General features: G+C 36.0%; 1 protein-coding gene across 2 annotated transcripts; it reads right to left on the bottom strand.

Moving 5' to 3' along the window:
* Positions 1–110: 110 nt before the first annotated feature.
* On the bottom strand, positions 111–26,238 carry API5 (apoptosis inhibitor 5). Of its 2 annotated transcripts, none has more exons than XM_006212331.4 (14): positions 26,018–26,238; positions 19,659–19,820; positions 18,623–18,716; positions 18,029–18,094; positions 17,360–17,511; positions 16,142–16,348; positions 15,341–15,445; positions 14,135–14,224; positions 11,206–11,387; positions 9,825–9,918; positions 8,946–9,002; positions 6,358–6,434; positions 5,695–5,831; positions 111–2,226 (listed from the first exon to the last, which is right to left on the bottom strand). In XM_006212331.4, exons 1-14 carry the CDS (start codon positions 26,084–26,086, stop codon positions 2,144–2,146), a joined length of 1,575 nt encoding a protein of 524 aa, XP_006212393.1. In that variant the 5' UTR covers positions 26,087–26,238; the 3' UTR covers positions 111–2,143. The 2 variants fall into 2 exon arrangements, with proteins under 2 accessions (XP_006212393.1, XP_031546442.1); XM_031690582.2 differs by having other exon boundaries at positions 111–2,221; positions 26,018–26,218.
* Between the last annotated feature and the right edge of the window lie 498 nt (positions 26,239–26,736).

Raw genomic sequence — 26,736 nt, 5'->3', positions numbered from 1 at the left:
TATATTTTCATGGTCTAACATACTGTTTGGCACGTGAAAAGCAATCAATAAATGTTTAATGAATATCCAAGAATCTGAAGTTATCATAATCATAACACAAGACACAAAACAAAATTACAAAAGGAAATTTATTTCAAAAGCATAAGGGAACATTTACTTTTAAACAAGGTGATAAACAGGTGTCTTGCAAAAGAAAAAAAATCCATGGCATGAAGTTTTCCGTTCAAATTTTCAAAGTAAAAATAACCCAAGTTGTGCACTATTGCCTTAGGAAAGGGATGGGGAACAGTGAGGTGGTAAAGGAACACAGTCAACTTAATATCAAACTTGAGAAAGTAAAGTCACTTCTGCTCAGCTTTGAGTTTACAAATATTAAAAAGAACAAGAGGAAAAATTACACTTAATGTTCAGATTTATATAACTGTAGTCCCAATACAGCTTCTGTACTTGAAATGGCTTTAGGCCACTGGCTGATCTGCCTCTGAGGTCCAGACTACCTGGTCACAGTTTTCAAATGGCAATTCCATGTTCCTATGTCTGTTCAAATTCCAAGGAGCTTGGGTTCAGCTCATAGTCTTTTGGAATGTTTAGAGATTATTGCCACCACTCCATAGTCAAGCTGACCAACTTCTTTTGCTCACTTGTATCATTCTAGTCTTTAAAAAATATTTTTTCCATAAACATGTGCAGTAATTCTAACAAGGGGTTTTGCTTTTTCCCCCCAACGTAGAGGTAACAGTAATGAAGACACCTGCATTGGAATCACAAACTCTTCCTCAAAAAATACGTCAAACTGCTAGAAACTGTCACTCAGGCATTGGATTTGAATAGCAAACTTGGGGAGGGAAGATTAACTGTGGAACAAAAATATATGAAACATTCAAATGCAGAGCAAAGGGCCTATGCTACTAAAAATGCCCATGACATTAAACACTCCACAAACCCCCCATCGGTTGTTTTAACTAAAAGATTCTATTGGCTAACTTAGACAATAACTTTGATTAATAACCTGAGAAGTTAAAATCTTGAAAGTGGCAAAAGCAAACTGAGAGAGCATCCCTTATTTATTGGTATACCATGTTACCAAGTCACTTTTCTGGGCTGCCCTGGTTATTAAATCCCCAAATTCTAAATTATTCTATCTCATCCTGTAGAAACCTATATATACATCAGATTCTGTATTTCTCCAACAGGGATCTCCATATTTATCTTTGAAAATGCAGCCTTTGTTTATTTTTAGCTTTAAATAACAATAATCATGTAAGTGCAACTGACTCAAAAGCCCTCACTACCGGGAGGAAAACCTAGATAACAACTGAATAACGGATTTAGCCTCAAAAGGATAATCACTGTGTCAAAGACTACCCGTTCCTGGAATTTTAAAAAATGATTTATGTTGTGTAGTCAAGTTTCACAGCATGCATATATATATATATACACACACACATACATATATGCTTATGTATGTATGTATATTATACATACACATTTCTATTTCAAATAGTAAGATCCCATATCTGAAAGTTTGTGTCACACATATGGAGAAGAGTTAAGTAAGCAGTGCAAAGCAACTTACTTACTTCTAAAAATGTAATGTCATTTCCACATTTTAAGAAAGCTGATCAGTATTTTGCTTTTCTGACACAATGTAGGAATGCTGTACCACTGCCTAGCTTTATTAAGTAACAATGAAAATAAAATGTATGATTGACCATTACTCTTCTCCATATGTTGACGGGAAAAAAAAAGACAAGAGGGGACAGGAAAGTCAGTAATCTTTCAAAACTGATAACTTTACCAGTTATCAGAAACGGACTGAATTTCATTACATTTAAGATTTGAATACCTCTCAATAACAAATTATCAAGATGTTTAAAAGATTCACAATATGAAGTCTGAATAATGATACTGCAAAAACAAGTCAAGACTGCGGACAAAGCATCCAAAAATATCATTGTGGTTTTTACCTTGGACACAACCATGGTCTGTTACAAAAGTAGATCATACATACAAAGGTATAAAGAACATTAAATTTTTAGCTGAAGGCAGCAGTCTTTTTAAAGGGATATCCCCGGCAATCCAATGAGAAGTACAATTTTAGTATATTAAGCTCATGGCAATGCTGAAGAATGTGACATCTTGTTCAGTAGAGTCTTCCCCGACTACGATTTCCTCGTGCTCCCCAACCTCGGCCACCTCTACTTCCCCTGAAGGCTCCTCTCTGCTCTACGAAAAAGCGAACAAGGGTTTAGGTCTTGTTCAGGACTTCAAGGGACAGCAAACAGAGAAGAAATGTAGCTTGCAGCTCTCAATGTAGCAGTAGGCTCTATAAAAGCAGCACTGGTATTCTGCTAGTCCATCTACAGATTCAATCTGTATATAAAGCCAGGGCATCTATATATACTAAAGCACACATGGCAAGGTACCAAATACATTCATAGTAGGGAACTCAACTAAATGTATTCCATTAACAAAGGTATTTCAAGGTGACAATATTATAACTACATTGTTCATTTCTTTATTTTGGTGCCTATCACTGCCAAAGATAATTAATGAAGCTACAAAAATTTCTATACTGAATATGGAATTAACAAAAAAGCCACTGGCCTTCAAAAGTCAGTAACATATATGTAAAGTATCTTAAACTATCAGTGATCAATTCTGAAAAATTAGGCTAGAATGAACCTTTCAAATGCAATGAATAGGCAATTTGTTTTGATCACCATATTTCAAAATAATATTCATATAAATGCCGACAGCTTTTCTCACTGCTTTATCAGCTATGTATGAGCTGCTCAGAGTGCTGCTTAAAAGGTGCTGTGTATATATATATGGTATTTGGATTACTGATGTAAAGGAAGCATATCTTTTGCTGAAAAATCAAGTCACTTGTGTCATATGGTAGAATGAGTCTGTGACAGAATGGGATCTGATTCAAAGTCACCTCTCATGTCAGGACACATTTTTCTAAGTTGATTGGAATGCAAAGCATTTAAATAAAACCATCATGAGTGAACACATTAAGAAAATCAGAGGTAGTCTGTGTATAAGATGCTCCTACTCATAGATGCAATGTCTGTGGTGCATTCAGGGAGTACAGCAACCTTAATGTAGTAACTTCCTTATGCTGTAAATCCTGCATTTTTGACTGTTTAAGACGTCTGCACATTTTCCCCCAACATACTCATTATCAAACCTTCATTTCTCAGTTAACATCAACACACTTAACAAATTAACACCCCATAGCTATTATATTAGCTATAAATTAACAAACTACTAAAATCTAACCTTTTAATTGTTTTTCAATCAATTTTAATATGAACTCAGTTACCCTCAATTGTTCAGCTATATCTAATAAGTATATTAAATACACAGTATGCAGGGATTATATGCTGTCATTATCTTTTCTATAGTGGCTATGTCTTTTTGATCTGCAACTGATGAAGCTATTTCTGCAGGACATGGAATAATAACCAAAGTTTCTTTTTTCTTCCTCCTGAAGGGACTATTCTGCACTTTAATGCTCTTTTCAATGGTTTCAAGATTACATTACTCACACTGCTCCCGTTAAGATTATACTTTATTTTTATATCCTAAAAAGGTAACAGTTGAAGGACACAAGTCACAAAATATAGAATTAGTACTTGTGGCTTGTGTCCTTCAACTCTGCTCTCCAAGAAGGAAAACTAAACATGGGTATGTATTTGCAAATAATTTGATTGAAAATGTACCAGGAAGCCAAACTAAGTTGTGGGAACAAATACCATTTGATAAAGCAAACAACAGAGACATTGGGTAGCAAAGTGATAAACCTGGATAAGGAAAAATCTCTAGCAGAAATTTTGCTCCTACTTCCCAACAGGAACAATCAGTTTAGTATGCTTTTTTTTTTTTTTTTGGTGGGGGGACGTAATTAGGTTTATTTATTTATTATACTGTTTGAGGGAGGTAATGGGAATTGAACCCTGCACCTCATGCATGCAAGGCACATGCTCTACCAGTGAGCTATACCCTCCCCCCAGTTTAGTATGCTTTGTAACTCAATTTATGACAAGCATTCCGATGACAAGGTTGACTTCTATAGGAATAGTAAAGTATGGTTAACACCAGACACAAAAGACAAACAGGCTTGTTTGTTCTGCCGTTGTTATTCTGAGGACTACAGAACTGAAGTGACTCCAGGATTTTTGTCTTGAGTAAAACTCATTTTTTTCACATTGATAATTTAAAAAAAACCAAACCAAACCAAAAAACCCACATACAGCCTAAAGCTTTGCATTTTTCACATGTCTTTTCCACGTGCATTCATTATATCATCTGATTCTTGCTATCAGGCAGGCAATGAATTTCACGGGGCTGAATCCTCATGGAAACTCAGTAACTGACCTGCCTAAGTGAAAATGAAGACAATTCGCTATGTATTGCCATAGCTCCGATTACTTTCATTTAAGTCAAATGAAGATAGTATCTGAGAGAGTAATTGATTTTAAGCCTGATTTTGACAGACACCACATTAAATCATACAAGTGACAGAGGACATTTAGTGCAATGAAGTAACAAAAAATCCCTTCCATTTACAAAATGCCTTCACAAATAGTCTTTTTTTAAGTTTTTACTCTCTATGCTATCCCTATTTTTCAGGTAAGAGAAGAGGCTGAGAGATGCACATTTACCTATTATGTAAGTAAAAGAGTTCAGTGATCTTTTCTACACTAAAGTTGCCTCAAAGAGTCCAACTGGAGTAGAAGGGTTTATTTCACGATCTAAAATTGCCTTTCTCCAGTCTGTTTGCTCAGATATTAGAGGAATTTAGCTATCGTAGGAGGCATTTGCTTAATGTCAACAATCATCTCACTACGGAAACAATTATAGAGAGTATATGCTTCAGAGTGCAATTTTTTGGGAATAATTACTGTTGAATTAATTCTAATTGGTAATCAAGACCAATCATAAGCATGTTTGGTTCCTAATATTAAACTTTGTCTTATTAAGATTAAGAATCTTAGTCAGTGATATTTTTATCCATTCTTCTTTAAAATGATCTATGAGGACATAAGCCAATGAGCCAAACTTCACTTCTGATTCAACAGCCCTGGGACAGACTGCACTAGTGGGAAGCTCTCCTGGCACTAATGGCTAAACTGAAAGGAGGACTGCACTCTGGGCAGCGGAGGAGCCTGCAACAGGACACATCTTCCTTGTTAGACGATGCTTTAACATCTGACTCCACCTTCTATGACTTTTCCTTTGAAGTAGTACAGAAGATGGGAGGACAAGCAGTAGGCTGACAAGGTCCAAGAAGGATCATTAATACCACATCTGCCAGAAGCTATATCCATCCTTGAGGGAATTGTACCAAATGTCTTGCCTTGAAACTAAAACAAAGAAAACCTGGAATGGATGGTTCATGTCACCTTCCTTTGTTGGTTTTATTTTTCCCCCTGTTGGCTCCTCTGAATGTAAGAGGCATATTTTTCTTTTTTAAGTTTTTAGTGAGTGTTACATGCTCAATTCAGTCAGCCCACAAGGGTGGGTTAGAAAGAAATAAGCCCCCAACAATTCAAATTCCCCAAGCTAACTCAAAAAGTCACCTGAAAGAGCTATGATCCTCTTTTCAATTAGTAATTAAAATCAAACACAACACAATTTCTGCCTAGTCTCTCATACTGCTTGTACCCAAACGGAAACGCTCACCATAATTAAAGTTGCCCAAATTGCTGCTATATTTCCCACTAGGAGGATTATAAATCTGCCTGGCATCCCTTTTTGGTCCTGCTGAAGATTTCTTGGGTGGTGAACCTGAAGTTGTATCTTCACTGGCTCTCTTTTGCCTATAATGGGAGGAAGAACAGCAATAAAAAAAAATTCTTTTATATCAGAGGCTATCAATATATTTATAATTTATCATACAGGTTACGAAAGACATCCTAAAGATGAAAGTCACATCAGAAAAAAAGGAGTAACATTCTAATGTCATCAAATTAACTGCTTTTGTAATGCAGACACTGTCAGAGAGCCATTTACAAGGCTTTAAAACAATCTGAAATACATAGCTTCGCAGATTATGTACAAGTGACTTATTTTATAAAACTTGTCAGAAAAGTCTAGTTATGCCATAGGAATAAAAATTAGCCTAAAAACTCCACAGTTGTATTCCATCAGTTTATTTTATAAATACTAGATTCAACTTTATATCTTAAGGCATGTTTCTAATAGTCATATTTTAACATCTTATTAAGAATTATTTAACTAACAATGTACCATTTTATACAGGAAATGTAATATCTGAATTCTGATTTTTCATATTTATAAGTCAAATATTAGAACACTTTAATCCCCTTTAAATATGTTTCTCACCCAAGTTCAACCTTCTGTACAGGTTTCCAGGATAATGTTACTGTGCTCTTGTAAGAAGGAGGAATGTGGAAGAGATCCTAAAAAGACAAAATTAGAGATTTCTAATCTATTTGGTGGTGTGGGCAGTGGTAGTTAAGGGTGGGAAACAGGGAGACACATCTCAGTTTTAGGAGAGGAAATTAATTTATCCTTCTTGCTTTTGTGCTGGTGACTAAAATAATGACCTAAAAAAACTGCAAGAGAAAAGTAAACATGGACAATTTTGTTTACAAATTACATCTATTACCTCATTAATGTTATTTTGTGCACATCACTAAGAAGCTGCAGCTAAGTTTTTTCTAAATGTCATTTCAAGTTACCAGACAAAATATCAGTATTTATCAACTATAATAAACAAAGTGCTCAAGTATTTTCTTCTGCACAGATGCAGTCGCTGACATGCTTTAAGGAAAATACAATGGTGCAATCTTCATTTGCTTCTGCAGATTTTTAAGTGGTTCAAAGTTAGAACAAAACTAAAGGTCTGGCTAATCATGTTTTTTTCTTCCCTGCAAATATCTGCATATTACTAATAAGGAAAAAACTCACAAGATTTAAATACTAAATTATTAATATATGGTAATGCAAATGTTTGCTGAATTTAAACCTTAAAATAATTCAGAACTGAAATAATCTAACCTCATAATATCCTCGAAACTATATCCTCAAAAATATACTTAGGAACGAATTCCTAAATATATTTGTTCTTGGTATTTTACGTAATATTTCTTATCAGCTTTACTCTAATTTTTATATACAAGTAAAATGTGATAAAATTAAACTGAGTTTCTTTCACAGTTAAAATGAATATACAAATAAAAATCACCTTAGTATATAAAATTTAAATCAAGGGTACCAGATAAATGCAAGGAATTAGCCAATATAAACTCCTTTGAAGCAAAAATGTGTGCAGTTTCTAGCTGTAGTGATTTAGCATATATGTTATTAATTAAGAAAGTGTCAGTCCTGGGTTCAATCTCCAGTACCTCCACTAAAAGTGTCCATAGAAGAGGAAAGGGGAAGGTTTCAATTTTAAACATCTTAAATCTCAGGTGACAATGGGAAACTGGGGTATAGTTTGTGGATACATTGAAACAGAAGTGAAAGTAAATTTTGGAATTAGATGAGTCTGGTTAGATAGGAACCAAAGACTGTAAGGAGATGCAACAGATGGACCAAAATACATCAGTTTTTCTTGTGATTTCCCTAAAACAAAGAATTGATCATGTCACATTCAAAAAATATTTCAGGATTTTCTGGCAAGTACCTTTGTCAAAAAGTTGGGGGATATTTTAAATTAAGAAAAAAGAAAGCTATTCTTTATCACACCTTTTCACAATTTAATATTATTTGCTTACATTTTCCTGTGATTTTTGAAATTAAACCATTGTGTCTTGTAACGTCCTAGTTGAGATGCTGGCCAGCAGCTTCCTTCAGGAGGATTTGGAGCAAACGTGTCTGCTGACTTGTCACCTGCTGGAGGGAGGCCTGGAGGGCTGCTGGGAACTAGATCCTGTAAACACTTATTTGGCCTTCTCTGTGGTTTATGCTATAAACTCTATGGTTTTTGAATTAACAATTTCATGTTTTAATTTAATATTGGCAATCCAATATTTAGTATTTTCAATCCAATCAAAAATTGGTTGCTGACCTTTTCATCACTCTTCCCCACATGACTTCCTACTACAGTCTTATTTAAATCACTATGGTTTCCTGAACAGGACATTTTCTCACCTCCATGTGGTGGGTCATAGTATTTGCTAAGTTAAAATGTTCTTAACGTCATAGTCTATCTTCAAGTTTGACTTATGTCATCAATTCAAATAAAGTCAAATCTCACATTTAACATATTAATTCAGTTTGAAATTATTATTTAAGATTTCTCCCATCTGGCTACAATACTATTAACTTGTAACAATACTATTAACTTACAGGATATCAAATGATGGCTACTTTGTTATGATTCCTTTAGTTCTCTCAGGTTATTAGTTTTTTATTTAGGCTAAATAGATACTTGGGACAGTAAACGTAACTAAAGGATATTTATGGCTCAATGGTAAGATATACTTTAGCCTATAGCCTATAGAGAGTATAGAAAATTCTCAATTTATTATAGACAGTTAGTAGAAAAGACCACAGGAAAACATTTCATGTGCCACACAGGACTGTCCATTCTTAGTGTAAGAGAAGGGTTTTATTTTGCATTCAAAGGAACCCAATAGCATTAAGGCCACCAGAATTTAAGTCAGTAAAGTTTCTGAGTCTAAATGTATCTGCTCCAATGCTTTGGGTCAGAATAACACTGCCTGCCTCCCTTTGTTTGCCTTATCTTCTGCAGTAACTTTGAAGTAAATAAAACACTGTATTGTAACAGCTACAGAAATGTCACTTGCTATTATAAAAAGCATAAAGCTTTAAAAGGCCAAACATCTGGAATGCAATGGTATCTCTCCTTAATCAGTACCATTACAGACATAAAGACACATGGAAAACCTCTTGCACTAACTTTCTATCTAGCTGAGATGACTGGGTAAGAAAGGAAGACTTACCTTGATTAAAACATTGATATTATTTGTTATTTTCAATGCAACAACTTTAATCTTGTTCTAGAAAAGGACAACAAAATTATATTAAAATGCCAATAAGTTTCATGATGTATATTTCATTTCCATATAGAACTTGAATAATTCTACTTCTCTTTCAGAATCATTTCTACAGTTAGAGAATTCCTTGGTTTGTATCTACAAGTAATGCCGATTCCTGTGTCTCGACTCAAAGCGAGTACAGAGATGGCAAAGAAAGCACATAATCTTTATCTTCCATTAACAGGTTAGAACATTAAAGTGCTGTTTACTTGAGAATTTACTTGAGAAACGACAAGAGACAGGTCATAGACACACAGCAGTTGTTTTAAAAGAAATTTAAGTTACAGGAAGACATAATGAAAACTTAAAAAATATTTCAGTAGGACGAGGATGATGATTGATCAAAATAGATGAGATCAGGAAACATCAAAAATCTCAACACAAACACAGATATAGTTTGGTATAAAATTGGCAGTTTAATCTTTTTTTTCCCTAATGTAAATTAATAGTTGGGTTTCAAAAAGGTGAAATTAGAAATATCACAACCATCAATCAAATATTTAAACAAAATATGCTGCTAATGAGACCCTAGTGAAAGACTGGTATATCAAAGTTTGGTAACATTGTTCACAAACAGTGGAAACATTCAAGATAAAAAAGTTTCTTAAATAACTTAGCATTGTAATTAAATATGCAGGCTTCTAACATATCTTTAACTTAGACTTATATCATCAGTTCAAATTAAGTCGAATGTTAATTTCAATATATGAATTCAGTTTGAATTTGTAATAAATGGTGGCTATTATAAAAATTTCCTTACGAGATGTAACCTAATATTCTTACCTCGTCTGTTTTTAAAGCCTCACCCGTTTTACCCTGGAGAGCCAAGCGAAGTTGTCTGATATAAACCTGCAGGCCCCGTGCAAAGTACTGCAGCCTAAATGAAGAAGTAATTATTAACAAACCATCACTTCAACTTTGTTTTTATACTTCAACTTTGTTTTTAAATTCAAAGAATATTCTATTATAGCTAAATGATCTTTATCAATAAAAAGTGAATTTGGGGGGGTTCTTTTAATAATCAGTGTATGATCACAAGTGATACACAAATAAGAAAAATAAAAGCAGTTTTTCTTTATCAAAAATTGGAATAAATTCAGTCAACCTGGCAAGGGAAACATTTCTAGTACTGTTGTAAGGAAGCTTGTTATGTTAACCTGTTAGGCATGTGTCTAAATTAGAAACAACCAGGGGCCATGGACTAGAGTCAGGTGGCCTGGGTTCTACTCTTCTACTGGCCAAATGAAGGTCAAGTGACATAGACAAGTCACAATCTCTATGTGTTTATCTGCTAATGAGGGACAGTGAACCATTTGTACCTCAGGGTCCAGCTTAAAAATAAAACAAAATTGTAGATTTAAAAATTTATTATAAACTCGTATCAACTGCAAAGGGTCCTGAGTAATCTCTTTTTCGTATTTGTTCCCAGGTAATATGTGAAGAAAGGTGGTACCATAACTCCATCCTGCTGATGTCTAGGAATTCTGCTTAACAACCTGGAATCATTGTTTTTTTATTCATTTTTAGAGTAATTTCCTAAGATGCCTGCTTCTGGTCAAATGTTTCACCAAGTATTAAACCTCTGCCTGGCCAAAGCATAGAAGACAGTTAACAGATGATACAGTGGCCAAGCATCTTAAAACTTAGATGTGAATTTGTTAATGGAATGATTCAATGAAGTATCTTCATGAAAACTACTTATATCAATTTCTCTACTCCTCCAGCAGCACTATAAGATAGTAATAACACTGTAAGACATGAATAGCAGCTACAGTTTACTGAGTACTCACTATGTGCCAGGCATTGTGCTTAAAGCTTTTCATCCATTGCCTCATTTAATTCTTACAACTCTATAAAGCAGGTACTATTATCAATAAATTTAATAGCTAAGGAAAATTCGGGGGATAATAGAGGTTAGGAAACCTGCTCAAGATCATAGAGCAAGTGGGAAGAGCCAGAGTCCATTTTTGACAAAGGTAATTTTCTACCACAGATTTGCTATACCACGACAGCTGTATGTTTATATAAATCCCTGTTTTGTGGATTTTTTGCACTGGGGCAAGACAAGGCAGGGAGAAAGCTCTTGTAAAGTGAAAACAAAACCCAGAGCTTCAAGATAGCCTTCACCTTTGTCAAGGATTGGGCCACTTCAATCATACATCACCTGATTTTGAAATCTTTGAGCTTTTCTGCATTCAATTTGGCTGTTAAAAAATCTGGAAGTTTTCGGCCCAACTGGTGAAAGCTGTACAACAAACATTCCACGTAACTGAACTGTAGCTTAGGCTCTTCATTACCAGCATTCTCTCCATTTTCTGCTTCTTCTGGAGGGAGAGGCATGTACTCCTAAGAGATGAAAATACAGAGATGTATGTAATCTGCTCTAGACACTCTAGTTATAAACATGCACTCAAGTAATTATAGGGATGCTTTTTAAAGACATGAAGCATTAAAAACTACTAAGATCAGAAATTTAGGAAAGCTACCTCTTTTATATATAGGATCAATGACCCAGCCTGTTAACTCTCCGTATTAACTATAGTATAGCTGCTGCTACTACTACTGACAATGAAAGTGGCTAACATTTATTAGGCACTAGGCAGATGAAGGAACTGAGGTTCTGAGAGCCCAGGTAACTTTCCCAGGGCAAAAAAACTAGGAAGCTAAAAAATTACGACTCAATCTAGGTTTGATGGTCCTAGAAAAAATACTCCTAAAATTTATATGGAACCACAAAAGATCCCAAAAAGCCAAAGAAAATCTGAGAAAGAAGAACAAAGCAAGAGGCATCACACTTCCTGATTTCAAGCTATATTATAAAGTTACAGTATATCATCAAAACAGTATAGTACTGGCATAAAAACAGACAGACAGATCAACGGCATAGAAGAATCAAGAGCCCAGAAATAAATCCAAGCACACATGGTCAACTAATACTTGACAAAGGAGCCAAGAACACTCAATGGAAAGAAGATAAGTCTCTTCAATAAATGGTACTGGGATAACTGGATATGTACATGCAAAAGAACAAAACTGGACCCATATCTCACACCACTCACAAAAATTAACTCAAAATGGATTAAAGATTTAAATGTAAAACCTCGAAACCATGAAACTCCTAGAAGAAAACACAGGAATAAAACTCCCTGACATGGGTCATTGTAATGAATTTATGAATTTTTGGATATGACAGCTAAATCAAGCCACAAAATAAAAAACAAGAGGGTTACTGGGAAAAAAAATTTTTTTTACCAAAAAAAAAAAAAGTGGACTACAAACTAAAAAGATTACACAGACCAAAGTGAAAAGACAACCTGTGAAAAGGGGAAAAAATTTGCAAATCATGTATCTGATAAGGGATTAATATCCAAAATATATAGATATACATACAAGTCAAAAGCAAAATAAAAACAAGACAAAAAAACCCCTCAAACCCAAATAACCTAATCAAAATGGGCAAAACACCAGAACAGACATTTCTCCAAAGAAGATATATGAAAGGCCAATAGGTATATGAAAAGATGCTCAACATCACTAGTCATTAGGGAAATGCAAGTTAAAACCACAATGAGATGTCAGTTCATACTTGTTAGAATGGCCATCATCAAAAAGATAAGAGATAACAAATGCTGTCTTGGATATGGAGAAAAGGAAACCTCTGTGTGCTGTTGGTGGGACTGGGACTGTAAATTGGTACAGCTGCTATGAAAAACAGTATGGAGGATCCTCAAAAAATTAAAAAGAACCACCATATGATCCAGCAATTCCACTTCTAAGAATATATTCAAAAGAAATGAAAATACTAAGTTGAAAAGGTATCTGTACGCACCCTCATGTTCACAGCAGCATTATTTATAATATCCAAGACATAGAAAAAACCTAAGTGTCCGCTGATGAAGAGATAAAGAAGTTGTGGTATACACAATGGAATACTATTCAGCCATAAAAGGAAGTATTACCCTTTGCAACAACATGGATAGATGTTGAAGGCATTATACCAAGTGAAATAAGTAAGAGAAAGACAAATACTGTATGATCTCACTTATGTGTGAAATCTTTAAATAAACACACACCTAGACTCATAGAAAAGGAGATCAGACTTGTGGTTACCAGAGGTGGAGGGTGTGGGAGTGGGAACTGGAGGAAAGTGGTCAAAGGTACAAACTTCCAGTTATAAGTACTAGGGATGTAATGTACAAAATTATATAGCTAACACTACTGTAGGATATATAGGAAAATTAAGAGAGTAAATCCTAAGAGTTTTTATCACAAGGAGAAAAATTTTTTCATTTTATTGTTAGATGGATGTTAGCTAAACCTACTGTGGTATTTCACAATACATGTAAATCAAACCACATGCTGTAAACCTTAAACTTATACGCTGACATATGTCAATTATTTCTCAATAAAACTGGAAAAAAAAGGTGGGGGAGTTGATGCTCATAACTACTACATTATGCTAACTCCAAAAGTCTTTCCTGAACATTGGTCCGTGCTGTTTAAGTACTGACTTGCTTTGCATTCAAAGTGCTACCAAAAGCATTGGATCAGTGTTGTAACGCCTCAGAAGGTGCTCTAAGTCTGGAAGAGCACTAGAGCTGGATGACTCAATTCAAGGTATGGGCTGAATGCTTATCACTGTGTCAGTTATATAGAACTGTTCACATCCAACAAGAAAATCACTTGGTAAAGCTGACAACGAGTTCATCAGATGGCCTATTTTCTCCACAATCATGACTTATTATGACTTTATTTCCAGGTTGCTATAAGCTTTTTGTCCTTGGGCAGCAAACTCGGTGGTGATCTGGAGCAAACATTAAAAATCTTTTGATAAAGAAACAGCAGAAAGACTTACTATATACACCTTGTATTATATTTTATCTAAAGCATCAATAGAAGAAATGCCAACAGATTAAAACAGACTTCTTTTTAAAAGCAGACAATATGTGGCCTGAGCAGCTAATACCACTTGCTAGAATTATTATCTAATCACTTCAAAAGCTGGTTCTCCATAATCTAGAAATGAATACTATAGTATTAAGACTCTGTAAATCTACACTGACTATGCCATAACGAAAGAAAAAAGTTCTTACCAATAACTTATCAAACAGTTTCCTTAAATTTGTCTCTAGCTTTTCCATGTCACCGCAAAATGAACTCATTTCGGCCAACAGTTTCAATACCTAAAACACACAATTCACTGTTATTAACATTCTTTTTTTCTTTTGGAATGAGCAAGGGCTGTGAAGTAAGAATGATTCTAGATAACTATTTAAGACTGCTTATTTTTCAGTTATACTTTTACAGAATCATAATGTTTGAACTAGAGATGCAGCCCTATATTATACTGTTGAGGAGACAAAGTCAGAGAGACGATGTGACTCAGCAAAGGCACAATGTATTTGAGTGGCAGGGCAGACCCTAAAACCCAGATCTCATGACTCTCGATGCATCTGTGAGAATAAGTAAGGAAAAGAATACACATGACACTTTCTGCTGCAGGTTAATAATGTACAATGAAGGGACAACGAGCAAGAACTCTTAACAGCTAAGAATTACTTACTAGCATTTAAGATGGGCCTCCTCTGCTATTGAACTTAGTCTCTGGATCCTAACTCAAGTACTGGTAACTGTCACTATTCTTGACGGTCATCTCTGCAACACTCAACCCCAGGCTGATAAGCCAACCCAGGACATGTGAAGCAAACTATAGTGTCAGTGCACAGTGAGACTATCCCAAAGACCTATGAGGGAAATGGCACATACATTTCCATATTTCAGTTCAATTCAACAATCATTATTAAAGTGCTTTTCAGAATAAGGCTCTGTCTTATATTCTGGGGATTCAGAGAGGAATAAGGTTAAATGTAGGGGGATAAATGTAAAATATTACATATGCTGTAAAAAAAAAATGTATACATACATTACAGTTGAGATACAAAGGAGAGAGAGAGTAGTCAACTGTATTGGAGAAAGGATAAAGGCTATTTTGTGTTAATCAGTTTAAGTCTGGCTCTATCAGTTACAGAGACAGGAATGGTCATGACTGAATACTGTATTTTAAAGTATTAAGGCTACAAAGGCCGCGCCTGACCACAATGAAAACTAAGCAGCGCTTTAACTGTAGCAAACTCTCACTGCATCCATAAAGCGTTCCTATAACTAATCCTTGGACAGGTTACTAGCTAGCCACCACTAGGCCTTTAACCTCTTAGAAATCAGATCGAAGTTAGTGGTTTACATTTATGTCAAAATATGAGACTGCTTTTTCAGTGCTAAAAGCAGAAATTTTCTCTTACCTCCAACTGTATATCAAGACCCTCCACTGGGGTAGTCAAGGAACCAAGGTTAGGGAGAACTTGCTCACAGAAGTAAGTCACAAACCTTGTGGAATGCACGTTTTTCTGCAAAAATCCAAAGAGTATTGAGTTGTCAAAAAATATGTATGTATATATTCTCTCAAATATAACAGTAGAATGTCATCCACAAATGCTGAGTAGCAAAGCACCAAGTACTATGGCTACAATACAGTACAGTGCGCACCCCAGAAATAACCTCAAAAGACAATATACACTTCGCTGCAAAGTAACCTGGAGCATTGGGACTTTTATACATCTTTGAACTCTTCCTTTATTCTCACGTCAAATTTTGGGGGAAACTTCAGCATTGAATTTTAGACTGTACAGTTTCCCAAAAGGATAATTCCTTTACATTGTGTTTTTCAAACTTTGCTATGCACACCCCAGAATATTCATGGCCAGAGGAAGCACAAAGCCAGAGATAAAGGGCATATTCATCTACAACAGCAATCAATTTAAGAAAAAAAGTTAAATTTCTAAACCAAGTATTTTAAAAACTTGGCCAAATTATAAAGTATGATGCAAAATTCTCAAGACTTTTAAAAAATCTCTAAGCAAGACTATATAGGGAAATTTCTTGCTGCTTTGGGTTCTTCACCTAGGCCTCCAGAAAGTAAGTAATTGCTCCACTGTGTTAATATTTTTATGCAAAGATCTGAGGAGAATGCTCAAGTGTATATCCATAGAAATATAAACTAACAGAGCAATCAAAACAGCAGCTATATAAAACAAAGAGCTCACAGAGAAGAGGGGAACTGCCTGCCGAGTGCACTGTAAGAGCCTGTCCACACAGTCAGGATCCGAGGGATTGAAGGTTTGTTCCAGGTCAGCCTGCTCAGCCACCAACTCTACAAGTTGCTGTCTTCCACTCACTGTCTGTAAGCTTTTTAACCCAGAAAGTATCTTCATGAACAGGACAAATTCTTCTCCAGTCACATCTTCTAGAACCTGGAAAGAGATAATTCAGAACAGTTCTTAGTATCTTTATCACTTGAAGGGTAAAGAAAGATCAGTGTTGAAACAGCATAGCAAATTTATTTCATAAAAGTCAGTTTGCTGCTAATGTTTCTGAAATACTAAAGAGAGGACAACTTCTAGCGTCAGTCAATTTAGCTTCAGAATAAGCCATGCATTCTCAGTGGTGTGCTATATTGTTTCCAAGAGAACAAAATTTGGGTCTTGGAAAATTTTATTCTTTTTTAATGTATAATGCACAGATATACATACAGTATGTAAACAGACACACAGTGTATCTGCAGTATTAAAATTTCATGGGAGAGTGGCCAAGGAAAAAAATGTCTAAAATGGCTCTTCAGGGGTTGATAGCAAAAAAAAAAAAAAAAAAAAAAAAAAAGAGAAAAATTCTGCAGTAAACTGTCAACTCGGATTCAGTTCCCTACATTTAAAAGCAGCCTCGTTCACATCAATATGGTAATCGTACACAAAATAGGAGACTATGCAAATTTTAAGTGCTCCATATTGGTGGGTCTAAGCCTTTCTGTTCACTGACCAAGGAACAAGCAATCATGACATACCCTACCAGATTACCAGCTGGGGCATATGGGGCAAAAATTAGGTAATTTTAATGTGATTTCATTTTTCATTTTGAAATGACCCAGAATAATATGGGAACATCTTAAAATTAGAGAGAAAGGTGGGAATTAGGTAAAATTTCCTAAAGGAAATGATTTGTTCAGAGACCTGATGAATGTATAAATTTTGAGTATAACACCGCAAAGGATTTATATATGATCAAACCCTTTAAATTAACACATTGATTCATCATGACAAGTGACCAAAGTGTAAAATACAATATAAGAAAAGTGTGGAGTTCTATGGTGGTTCTAATGGGATGTGTAATTTTATACACAAGCTACATACAGCATTGACAAATACTGATAATTTCAAATATGTTCTTGTGCATTAGAGAAGTTCTACTAAATGACAACTGAGGCTTACCTTTTTGGATTCAGTTAGTATAAGTTCCTCTACTTCCTTTGTTAAGACTTCATCTGGTAAAGTCTTAAGTTTTGTGGAAAGAAATTTGATTGCCCTTTCTCTAACAATGTCCTCTCCTTGAAGTATTTGGCTGAACAAGCCACCTAAAGTCCCTGCAAAACAAAACAGTTGCATGTAAGCACGTCAATTCTATATAGTAATGAAATTTTTCCAGTTAATTTGAATTGTAGTATTTCTTTTCAAGTGATTTAACAAACATCCTGAATTCACTGATACTGGTTAAACTAGTTTGAAATTTCTATAGACCCAACCCAGAATGATCATATGCTCTGTTCATGGATTCAAAACCAGCCTGAGCATAACTTTCCTTTTTTTATCATTACTACTAATAAATAAACCCAGGTATTTCAGAAGAATTTCTTTAATGTGGCAAAGGGAGTTTTTCCAACAGATTTCTAAGGGATTTGATCTATTTTTGCAACTTTTTCTGCTGGTTTTTTGAGTCACGAACATTTTGAGCTAAGCAGCTTTTTTTTTTTTTAAAGAATACTTAGAATTTTTAGGAAATAGTTCTCTGAGTGAATCCCAGACTTTATCCTTGTTGAGTATTGTCAAACTCTCCAATTTTTTAGGACATCAAACACAGTTCAGAACAAGAAGTTCCCTTACCTTTTGCATCCATCTTAAATATACTTAATAGGGCGTTGTTCACTAAATTAAATTCTGCAGAGTCATCTGGATAGAGAAAGAGTGGTACAATACATAAAATAAATGAAAAATATCTGCTTCATTTTCAAACTTAAAACTCAACACAGTTTCTCACAGATTACACTGAGAGGGGACACATAACTAAGCATTTCTCTCAAGTACCAAGAAAATACACCTTCCTTGTAAGGGTAGAGAATCTGATCTGGAATACCTGGAAAGTTCTTATGTTAAGGTAGTACAATTAAGAAACGACAGGAAATGGCTGGGGGTGTGGAAATGGGGGTGTGTGGAAGTGCAGGTAGGAATTAGGCAAATCATGATGCATGAAAATTCCCCACAGAATCCAGTCATTATACCTTTATAAACAGAATTCAAAACAAGACCAAGAATTAGATAATTGTAAGTCATTAAGCTTCAAACTATTGAATGAAAAAAATAAATTTCTATCAGAGGTAGCACCTTCAGGTTAAAAAAAAAAGCAAGCAAGCTAAAAAAGAGTCACTATTTCAGAGAGAAGTTATATTTAGGTAAAAGGGTAATAATAAAACTTCTTACCTGTCTGCAAGAGTTGGGTTAGTATATCTGCCACTCGGGGAAGATTTTCTCCAGTGGCAAATTGAGGCAGCTCTTTAATTGCTTGCCGTCGGATCTGAATATAATTTCAAACAAAAAATTAACTAAATACTATCATAAATAAAAACAACCACCTCAACCTTTAAATACTATTATTATCTGCCTGGAGTAGACAGATTGAGATTATAAACAACAGTTTATATACTGATTACATACAACTACTGTGTTTTTACTACCTTTGGGGCACATAATACAGTATCCCTCAAGAATGGCAAAGCCATACCTAGTAACTGTGTACTTTAGAATTTTCAGTATTGGCTACTTAATACATTTGTGAATACATTCTGTGCACTTAATTCCAAATACATGGTCTTGGCTTATCTAGTTTAACATAAAAATTCAAAGGAGTTAAATCTAGCAAATGACTCATGAAATGTTAGCGATTCACTAATTTTATTTGAAAAGCCAGGAGCTAACAGCTGGAAATTTTTAGGAACCTGTATCAGCAGCCAGAAATGCTAATGGTTAATTCTGTTTCAAGGAAAAATTTTCTTTTTATTGTAGTAATCACATACAATTATTACACAGGTCAGTTATCTTTCTGCTATGCAAAATATTTAGGGTTGAAACTATACTTTATGCCACAAAACTATTTTAAATATCCAAGCAAGCATAAATTCACTACAAATTAACACTAGTCTAATTTCATATGCACAATGTGTAACAATCAATGAAAAAGATGTGAGCTACAACTGTTTTTAACACTGGACACCAAATAAGCAAAACAAAGTATTACGTAATTCTATGGATTTTTCACAGTTGAAAGGTGGCAAAGAGCTAATACATTTTCTCACGTAGATGTAAGCCTCAGTATAGTGTCACACCAGGCCAGACCGCGTATTTTATTGAGCACTGATATAACTGGTACTTCAGTTATATTAGCTACACACAGAAAATGACTGAAAATGTCAAGAGCAACATGTGAAAACTTGTTGAAAAGTATCAACCATACACTTACTGATACATCTTCATCCTCACAGAGGTCTAACTGTGCATTGATAGCAGAATCAGCCAATTCTGGAAAATGCTTAAAGAATTTCGGAATAAACTGAGCTGCTAATCTTTTTTCCTTGGTACCACCTTTGACACCATCCAATATCACTTGATAGGCATCTTTATGCTGAAACAAAGAATAAAGCAGAAAAGAAACACAATTTTGAAGGATGGGAAGCTAAACAAACTTCTTTTGAGACTGCTTTAAATTAGCAAAAATTTATTTACTCTAAGAAATAGGGCTTATTTTTACTGCTTAAATTTGTCACCTACCGTCCTACCACGTGCTCCCCACCCCTTTATTATATGTGAGTTGGGAGAGAGAAGAATGACTCTAATTTTAAGTGGAAAATGCAAATAAATTTGTTATGGACCAACACTTCTTCATTCTAGTGACTACTGACCCTAGAACTGTGATTGTATGTACCCACGTTTAAAAACATTGTGATGAATATCATGGAATTCTCAAAGAATTTTGTTAACATTTACTTAAATATATTATCTGTTTCCAATTAGCACCTTGCAGAAGGCAGAGAGAACACATTCCTGAAATTAAGCAATACCAGGAAGGTAGCTTTATTTTGCCTCATTTTTATTTTAGGATATGACAATGGTAATTCATTCTATGTAGCTAGCCAATTTGGATTAAGACAGATTCTAATGTCACACAGTTAACTTTTCATTGGAATAATACATTCAAAGCTCATTTGTTTCCTTTTGAAAAGAATTTCAGAAGTGCTGTCCCTCAGATACTTATAACATAAAGAGTCATCAAGTTCCCAATCCCCCTTAAACACTTGCCTCCAAACCAGTCCTTTCATTAAATGACAATGATCAAGCTGGCAAACAAAGTAATAAACAGCGAGACTATAGATAAATCTTCTGTTTGGACATAGGGATTAAACTTTAAACTACCAGAAAACCTTAAACTTAATATGATACCAAATATGTATACAGCGTAGTATTTACTTTGTATAAGGCAATGGTCTAAATGCTTCATATGTGAGCTTACTTTATGCCATTAAGAAGGGATGGCTAATCTAAATCCAATGGATTACAGAATCACCAAAATTTAGCATCGTTCAGGAAAGGAGTCATTGCAAAGCTATGTTAAGTGAAAAAAATAAAGCAGGATGGGAAGTTATTTAGGTGCGGTGGGATCTCAACTAAGGACATTTCTTTTTAAAAATAATCAGAAAAAAGTAAGCCATGTATGAAAAGGCTATGGTCATAATTAGATCTTTAAAAGGTACAGATTTTAATATACTCTGCATAATTACTGTATTACTTTAAAAGTTCATAAACTGCCAACCCGTCTAAAAAACATATATTCTAAAAATTAGTTCTAATAAACAAGTTCCATCAAACTGATTAACAACAACTTCTTCTATTATCTTAAACACTAACACCAATCCCTAAATAACAAACTTCTGTGAATAAGGTTAGCTTTTTCATGAAATGCAGACACAAAGTCAGTCTTTAGTATATTCACTCCTGAATACTGTACTTTAAAAGTATATTTTCAAAAGTACACTTTTTAGTGCAAAAGCTCAAAAAATCACGGCTGACTTCTCTACCCCTTTACATTTCTGTGGCTTGCTTCATGAAGTCTAACATTCTTACTTTTTGCAAAGTATCACAATCCAATTTCCTTTAATTCAACTTCAAGCTTCACTTGTAAAGCCCTTTCAATTGTCTAAAATTCATTGTCTAAAATTAAATGAAGAACCCCTGCTTGAAACAACCCACCCCACCCCCAAGAAAAAAAAATCTGGAATAGAATAAAAAGGAATCATTAGCAACATTTATTGAAAGCCTACAAGGGACTGAGGAATGCCTCGTGTACATGCCTCACAATAATCCTGAGTTAGGTGCTACTACTATCCCTATTTTTCAGATGAGAAAACCAAGGCTTAGAGAAGTGAAATAATTTGTCCAGAACCACACTGCTAGTTAAGTAGCAGATTCAGGACCTGAACATTGTTCTGACAGGCCCTTAAGTCAAGATCTGTGCTTAATGCTAAGCTTAACTGGAGTCTTTCAAAGTAGTGTCCTGAGATCTTAATTAACAAAGGAGGAAAGAAAGAAAAGCTTACCAGATCTAGGACTATCAAAAGAAAAATTTGAGTCCTAAATAGAGGTTCCACATTGGCATATAAATTGGGATGTAGTATCCTAAACACAGCAAGATCCTTGGAAAGTTAAGACATTTTAACATATTCAAACTAGAAATCAAAGTTCTTACCATTAACAGGCATCAGTTTTATCAAATAATTTCACAGACATTACTAATAGACTTCAACTAATTCCCCTTTATGAAATGCAAAGTAAAATGATATTCTTCCTTGCCAGCTCTTTGAATTATTTGTCTTTTAACCATAGTATAGGGACAAGGCTTTCTTACAGGATCTCCCTCAAGTAGTTACTACTTCTGCTTTTCAAAGTAGGAAATAAGATGTAAGTGTTATTTCCAGCAATCAACAGTGATTTAGTGACAGGCAGCAGTGTTAACAACAATAAAATATTTCAAATACTACACAGCACTTTGTATTTTTCCTCTTCCAACACAGCTGTGTATTTTAGCTGGATAAATAAATTAATGATCTTAGTAAGAAGCTTTAATTGTAACTACTTTTAATCCATTTCTAAAACTGTGTATTTATGTGTGATTTTAATATCTCATTTAAACAGCAAACTCTAAAGAAATCCCTAAGATATTTTCAAGTAAAAAGACAGTTACAATTTGACCCACATTCAGCAGACACATTTGAAAAGAAAAATCTTGTAATTATGATTGTCAGATCACAACTGATACATATGCATAAGTGGTCAGTGACGCCAGGTGGAGCCAAATTTGGGTCCAGGATGCAGTCTCTATGAAATAAAGCATCACCTTAGAGAAGAAAGAATATAGTTTCAACGAATTTCTCAAGTATGACATAAAAGGAAAATGGATAAGCTAAGCTACATTACTTTATTCCTCTAACTCAATTAATAAACTTAGTTTGTGTTTAACACTAAAGTAAACTGTTAATACTTTCACATATTTTTGAGGGATTGTGAACTTGGTTGGTCTGTGATTTTAGCTTAAGAATATCAAAAAAAGGTACTAAAAGAATGCAATTTCCTGAAATATAAGTCAGTAAAGCTTACACTCTTCCACCCTGGAGAGCCAGTTAACCCCTGTGTAAGAGCACACAGGAGAAATCAGAGTTCAGGCATTATATTGACCTAACTTGAGGTCAGCTGTACTGCCAAAATGCCTTAACAAGTGTTTCATGTATTTTTTAACTAAAAATTTTTTTGGCTACATAATACAAAATTAAGCACATTCATAAAAATCTGAGACAAAATTTAAGTTAACTGTGGGTCAGAGCTTGTTTATGATGGCCTGTTGGGAGCTCTGGGCAGGCACAGTGGAAAAGGGGTTTAGGAAGGTAAAAGAACACACAGAAGAGGGAGGAGACTTGATTAGGGAGTAGCAGAGGCAGAGTTGGGGGAATGGGAGGCTGAGCAAGTAGGTGGAACATGGGAGCTACAAGAGGAAAGATGACAGAGGGACTGGGGGGTTTTGAGGTACTAAATAATGCTTTGCTTAGAATTTATCACCTGCAGTTTGTTTATTATAAAATACATGCTCATGGTTTAAGTATGTGTGAGTATGTATGTGTATAAAGTTCCCTTCTTCATAATAAATCATCCTGGAAAACAAGGGTTTTGTGCACATATATCTAGTGTATATATCTGCTCCTTCTTTGAATGTATTTCTTCAAATGTCTACTGGAGGGCAGGGTACAGTGCAAGGAGAGAAATACACACAAAAAAGGATTTAACCCTTAAACTCAAGTCTCCAAAATTTAGTAAAGGAATATGAAAAGCCCTCACACGAAATAAAATACAAACTCAAGGTACTATAAATGAAAACAGTGCTAGGGAGGTTCCAAAAGAGAAAGATCTGATCTGTTCGAGGCAAAATAGCTGATACACCCTCAGAGGACTTGTGTATTCCTGATATATTCAGAGAGCACACTCTGAAAGGAGTCCTGACAGTCGTGGAGAGGGCACTCCCCTCAGTGGCAGCTACATGAGCAACTGTGGTACTCACCACTTTAAAAAGAGTGAAAATCAAAATAAAAGTCAGAAGGAAGTTCTACACTAAGAAAGTCAAAAATGGTGTCAGAAGTGTCCAGATAGGTACCTGCCATGAGATTTAAAGTCTTGGCTATAAATCTTATAAAGTAACATGAAAAAATCTGGCTTTACATACACTACGTACACTATACATAAAAACGTAAACATCTTTTCTCTCCTTAAAAAAATGAATGGCATCCCTTCCATTAAGTTGGCTCTTGCTTTTAATTAAAATTCACCAGCAGTCTCTTGACTACACCTGTTTTTGGTGAGCAGTTTAAGGATATTCCTCTAAAAGGGAAGAAGTATTATACGATAAAGTAGAATTAGATGGCATTACTGTTTAGTCTTGCTTCAGTTCTCCCAGAATTCAGTTTGAAGCTGAGCAAATCATGACACTTCATTATGGAGAGGTCTTTTTATCTTATTTAGTTGCTTGACAGTTGTCATTACAGGACCAGGAAGGTACTGATCTCCCATCATCTAAATGGAATTATGCTAAAATTTTACAGCCCAGCACAGTGTCTGGTACGTGGTAGGTACACAAAAATATACTGAATAAATGAAATCATGGGTCTTCATTGAAGTCTGCAGGAAAGGGCCCCCCCCACCCCTGTTTTTCACAAACCTGTGTCTCCTAAGCACTCTACCTAAATTAAAAGTAGACTTTTTGCCTTGAGAAACACTTTTGGCATCTTGAGGGATTACTCTCAGTCTAAACTGGTATTTATAATTAAAGATGACATAAGAGGAAAATGTGAGCAACTCTCAATTATTCATGGTATATATACCAACTAGGTCACAATGAATGAAAATATTTTCACTACTAGTTCTCTCAAGGAACAAGGACAACAATAACAAAATCAAACTGAGTGACCGTTAAGTTTTCCCCACCCTGCCTTAATGGGCAGAAAATGTCTCCTTCACAACCGATCTAACACACACCCTATGTACATCTACAACAGACTGTCATTATCTATTTCTCATTGATGATGTCAAAATTTCCTACTGAAATGGAAATACGTAGGGAAGGAAATCACCTGATACTTGAAACTAGTAATATTTGCAATTCTAGATTAAGCTAAAATAAGGTCCCAACATCAAAAAACAATTATTTTTGTTGGGCTCAGAGAGGTTCTACCTGAATTACACACATCCAGACAAGGGGCTGGGAGGGGTCCAGCCACAGCTTTGCTAATGTTCTTAGACTCTAGGATCTCCTACTTCTTACACCACGGGGTGAGTAAGCAGAAGAATCACACCAAGTTCCAAGCACTGAAAAGATCTGGCATGGGACTTCTAATAACAATGACCCTCAGGGAGAGCCTGGTTCTTTCCCCAAGAAAACACACACACAACCAGTTACCAACTCCTCCAGTTCAATGGACTTCAGTACTTGAAACTCACAACGGCTCGGCTCGTATGGCCAATTCAACACAGCTGAAACTGTGTTTCTGGGCAAACACCAGAGAACTCCTGCCAGACAACTCTATTTAAAGCTGCACTCCACCCCCCTCCAACCTCCCGCATGGCCCTGTTTTATTTTCTTCATGACACTCTTCACTGGTGGGGCGGGGGGAATCTATGTATCTTACTGGTTTTTATCACTAGTTTCCCTCACTAAAGACACTTTCCGGGAGAGCACAGGTCTATCTTTTACCACCAGCGCCCGGCCCATGGTAGCTGCTCAAGAAACATACTGAATAATGAAACCGTAAGTCCTCACTAAAGTCTGGACGAAAGAGCCTTTCTTCATTTTTCACAAACTTCCGTCTCCCAAGCACTCTTCCTAAATTAACTGCAGATTTTCGCCTCGAGAAAGACATTTTTGACCTCTCAAGAACTTTCATCTTCCGAGGGACGGAGCGCCACCGAAAAGAAGGAGAAAGACTTCAGTGAAATCCGGAGGGCAAAGCTTGAGAAGAGAATGAACAAGGGGCTGTGATGAGTCTGACTTGGGAAACGCCACGGTGAGAAAAGCTGACCGAGGGACGCAGAGGAGCCTGGAACCCGCGGACCGCGGTCTCCCTGGTGAAGCCGGGGCCTGTACTCCCGGAGAGGGGCCCACCCCTACAAAACAGCAGGGGCGGCCGGGAGCCCGCGGGAGGGCGAAGCAGCAGTCCCCGCCGGGCCCGGGGAGCGCTTTCGAGAGGCCGCGGAGCGCCCGGCCCTGCAGGCCGCTGGGGTACTCACTTGGCCCACTTGCTCCGTGGCATCGGCTAAGATGCCATAGTTGCGGTAAAGCTCCTCCACGGTCGGCATGGTGAGCGAAAAGCCCAGGGCCCGCTCCTGCTGTCCTCGTCGTCGCCGGCGCCACCGCCGCCTCTGAAGTTCTCCAAGCCTGCGACCCGCACTATTACGCCTCCAGCTGCCGCCAGGGCCGCCGCCAGTCACCGCGCACAGCACGGCTCCGCCCCCAACGTCTACGTAAAGACGTGCGCGTCAGGAGCGGCCTACATTGACCGCCAATGCACCACCTGGGGTTTTATCGCCCTCTGGCGCTGGGAGGTGCAAAAAGCGGCCAGGACGGTTAAATTAGCTCATACCTTTTTTGGGAAGGATTGTGTGTGCCTGTCTAGGAGTTTTTGGTGCCGGTTGGAGGAAAATACAAAGATGACTGCGTTTCTGATCTTAAAAGATCTTACCAGAAAAGTGATTTCACAGGGAGAAAAACAGAATGATGATTGAGAGTGCAAGCTGTATGGGAAGTCATAAACTATTTCCTACTGACTCAAGAGAGGTAACACGTCTGTAGCAATATATCCAGTGTTGTTTTTGTTACTTTTTACTTTGGGTTTTTTTTTTTTTTTGAGCAAAACACTCAGGTGTCATTAAAAGAAAATCTATGTCCACCAAGCTAAACGAGTCTAGGAGTGAAATTTGGCTTGCTGGAAAAGTTTATATTTGCTTCC

Source organism: Vicugna pacos, chromosome 10, assembly GCF_048564905.1.
Source record: "Vicugna pacos chromosome 10, VicPac4, whole genome shotgun sequence".
In the NCBI taxonomy this organism is placed as follows: domain Eukaryota; kingdom Metazoa; phylum Chordata; class Mammalia; order Artiodactyla; family Camelidae; genus Vicugna; species Vicugna pacos.
This window is presented reverse-complemented; position numbering and strand designations above follow the sequence as displayed.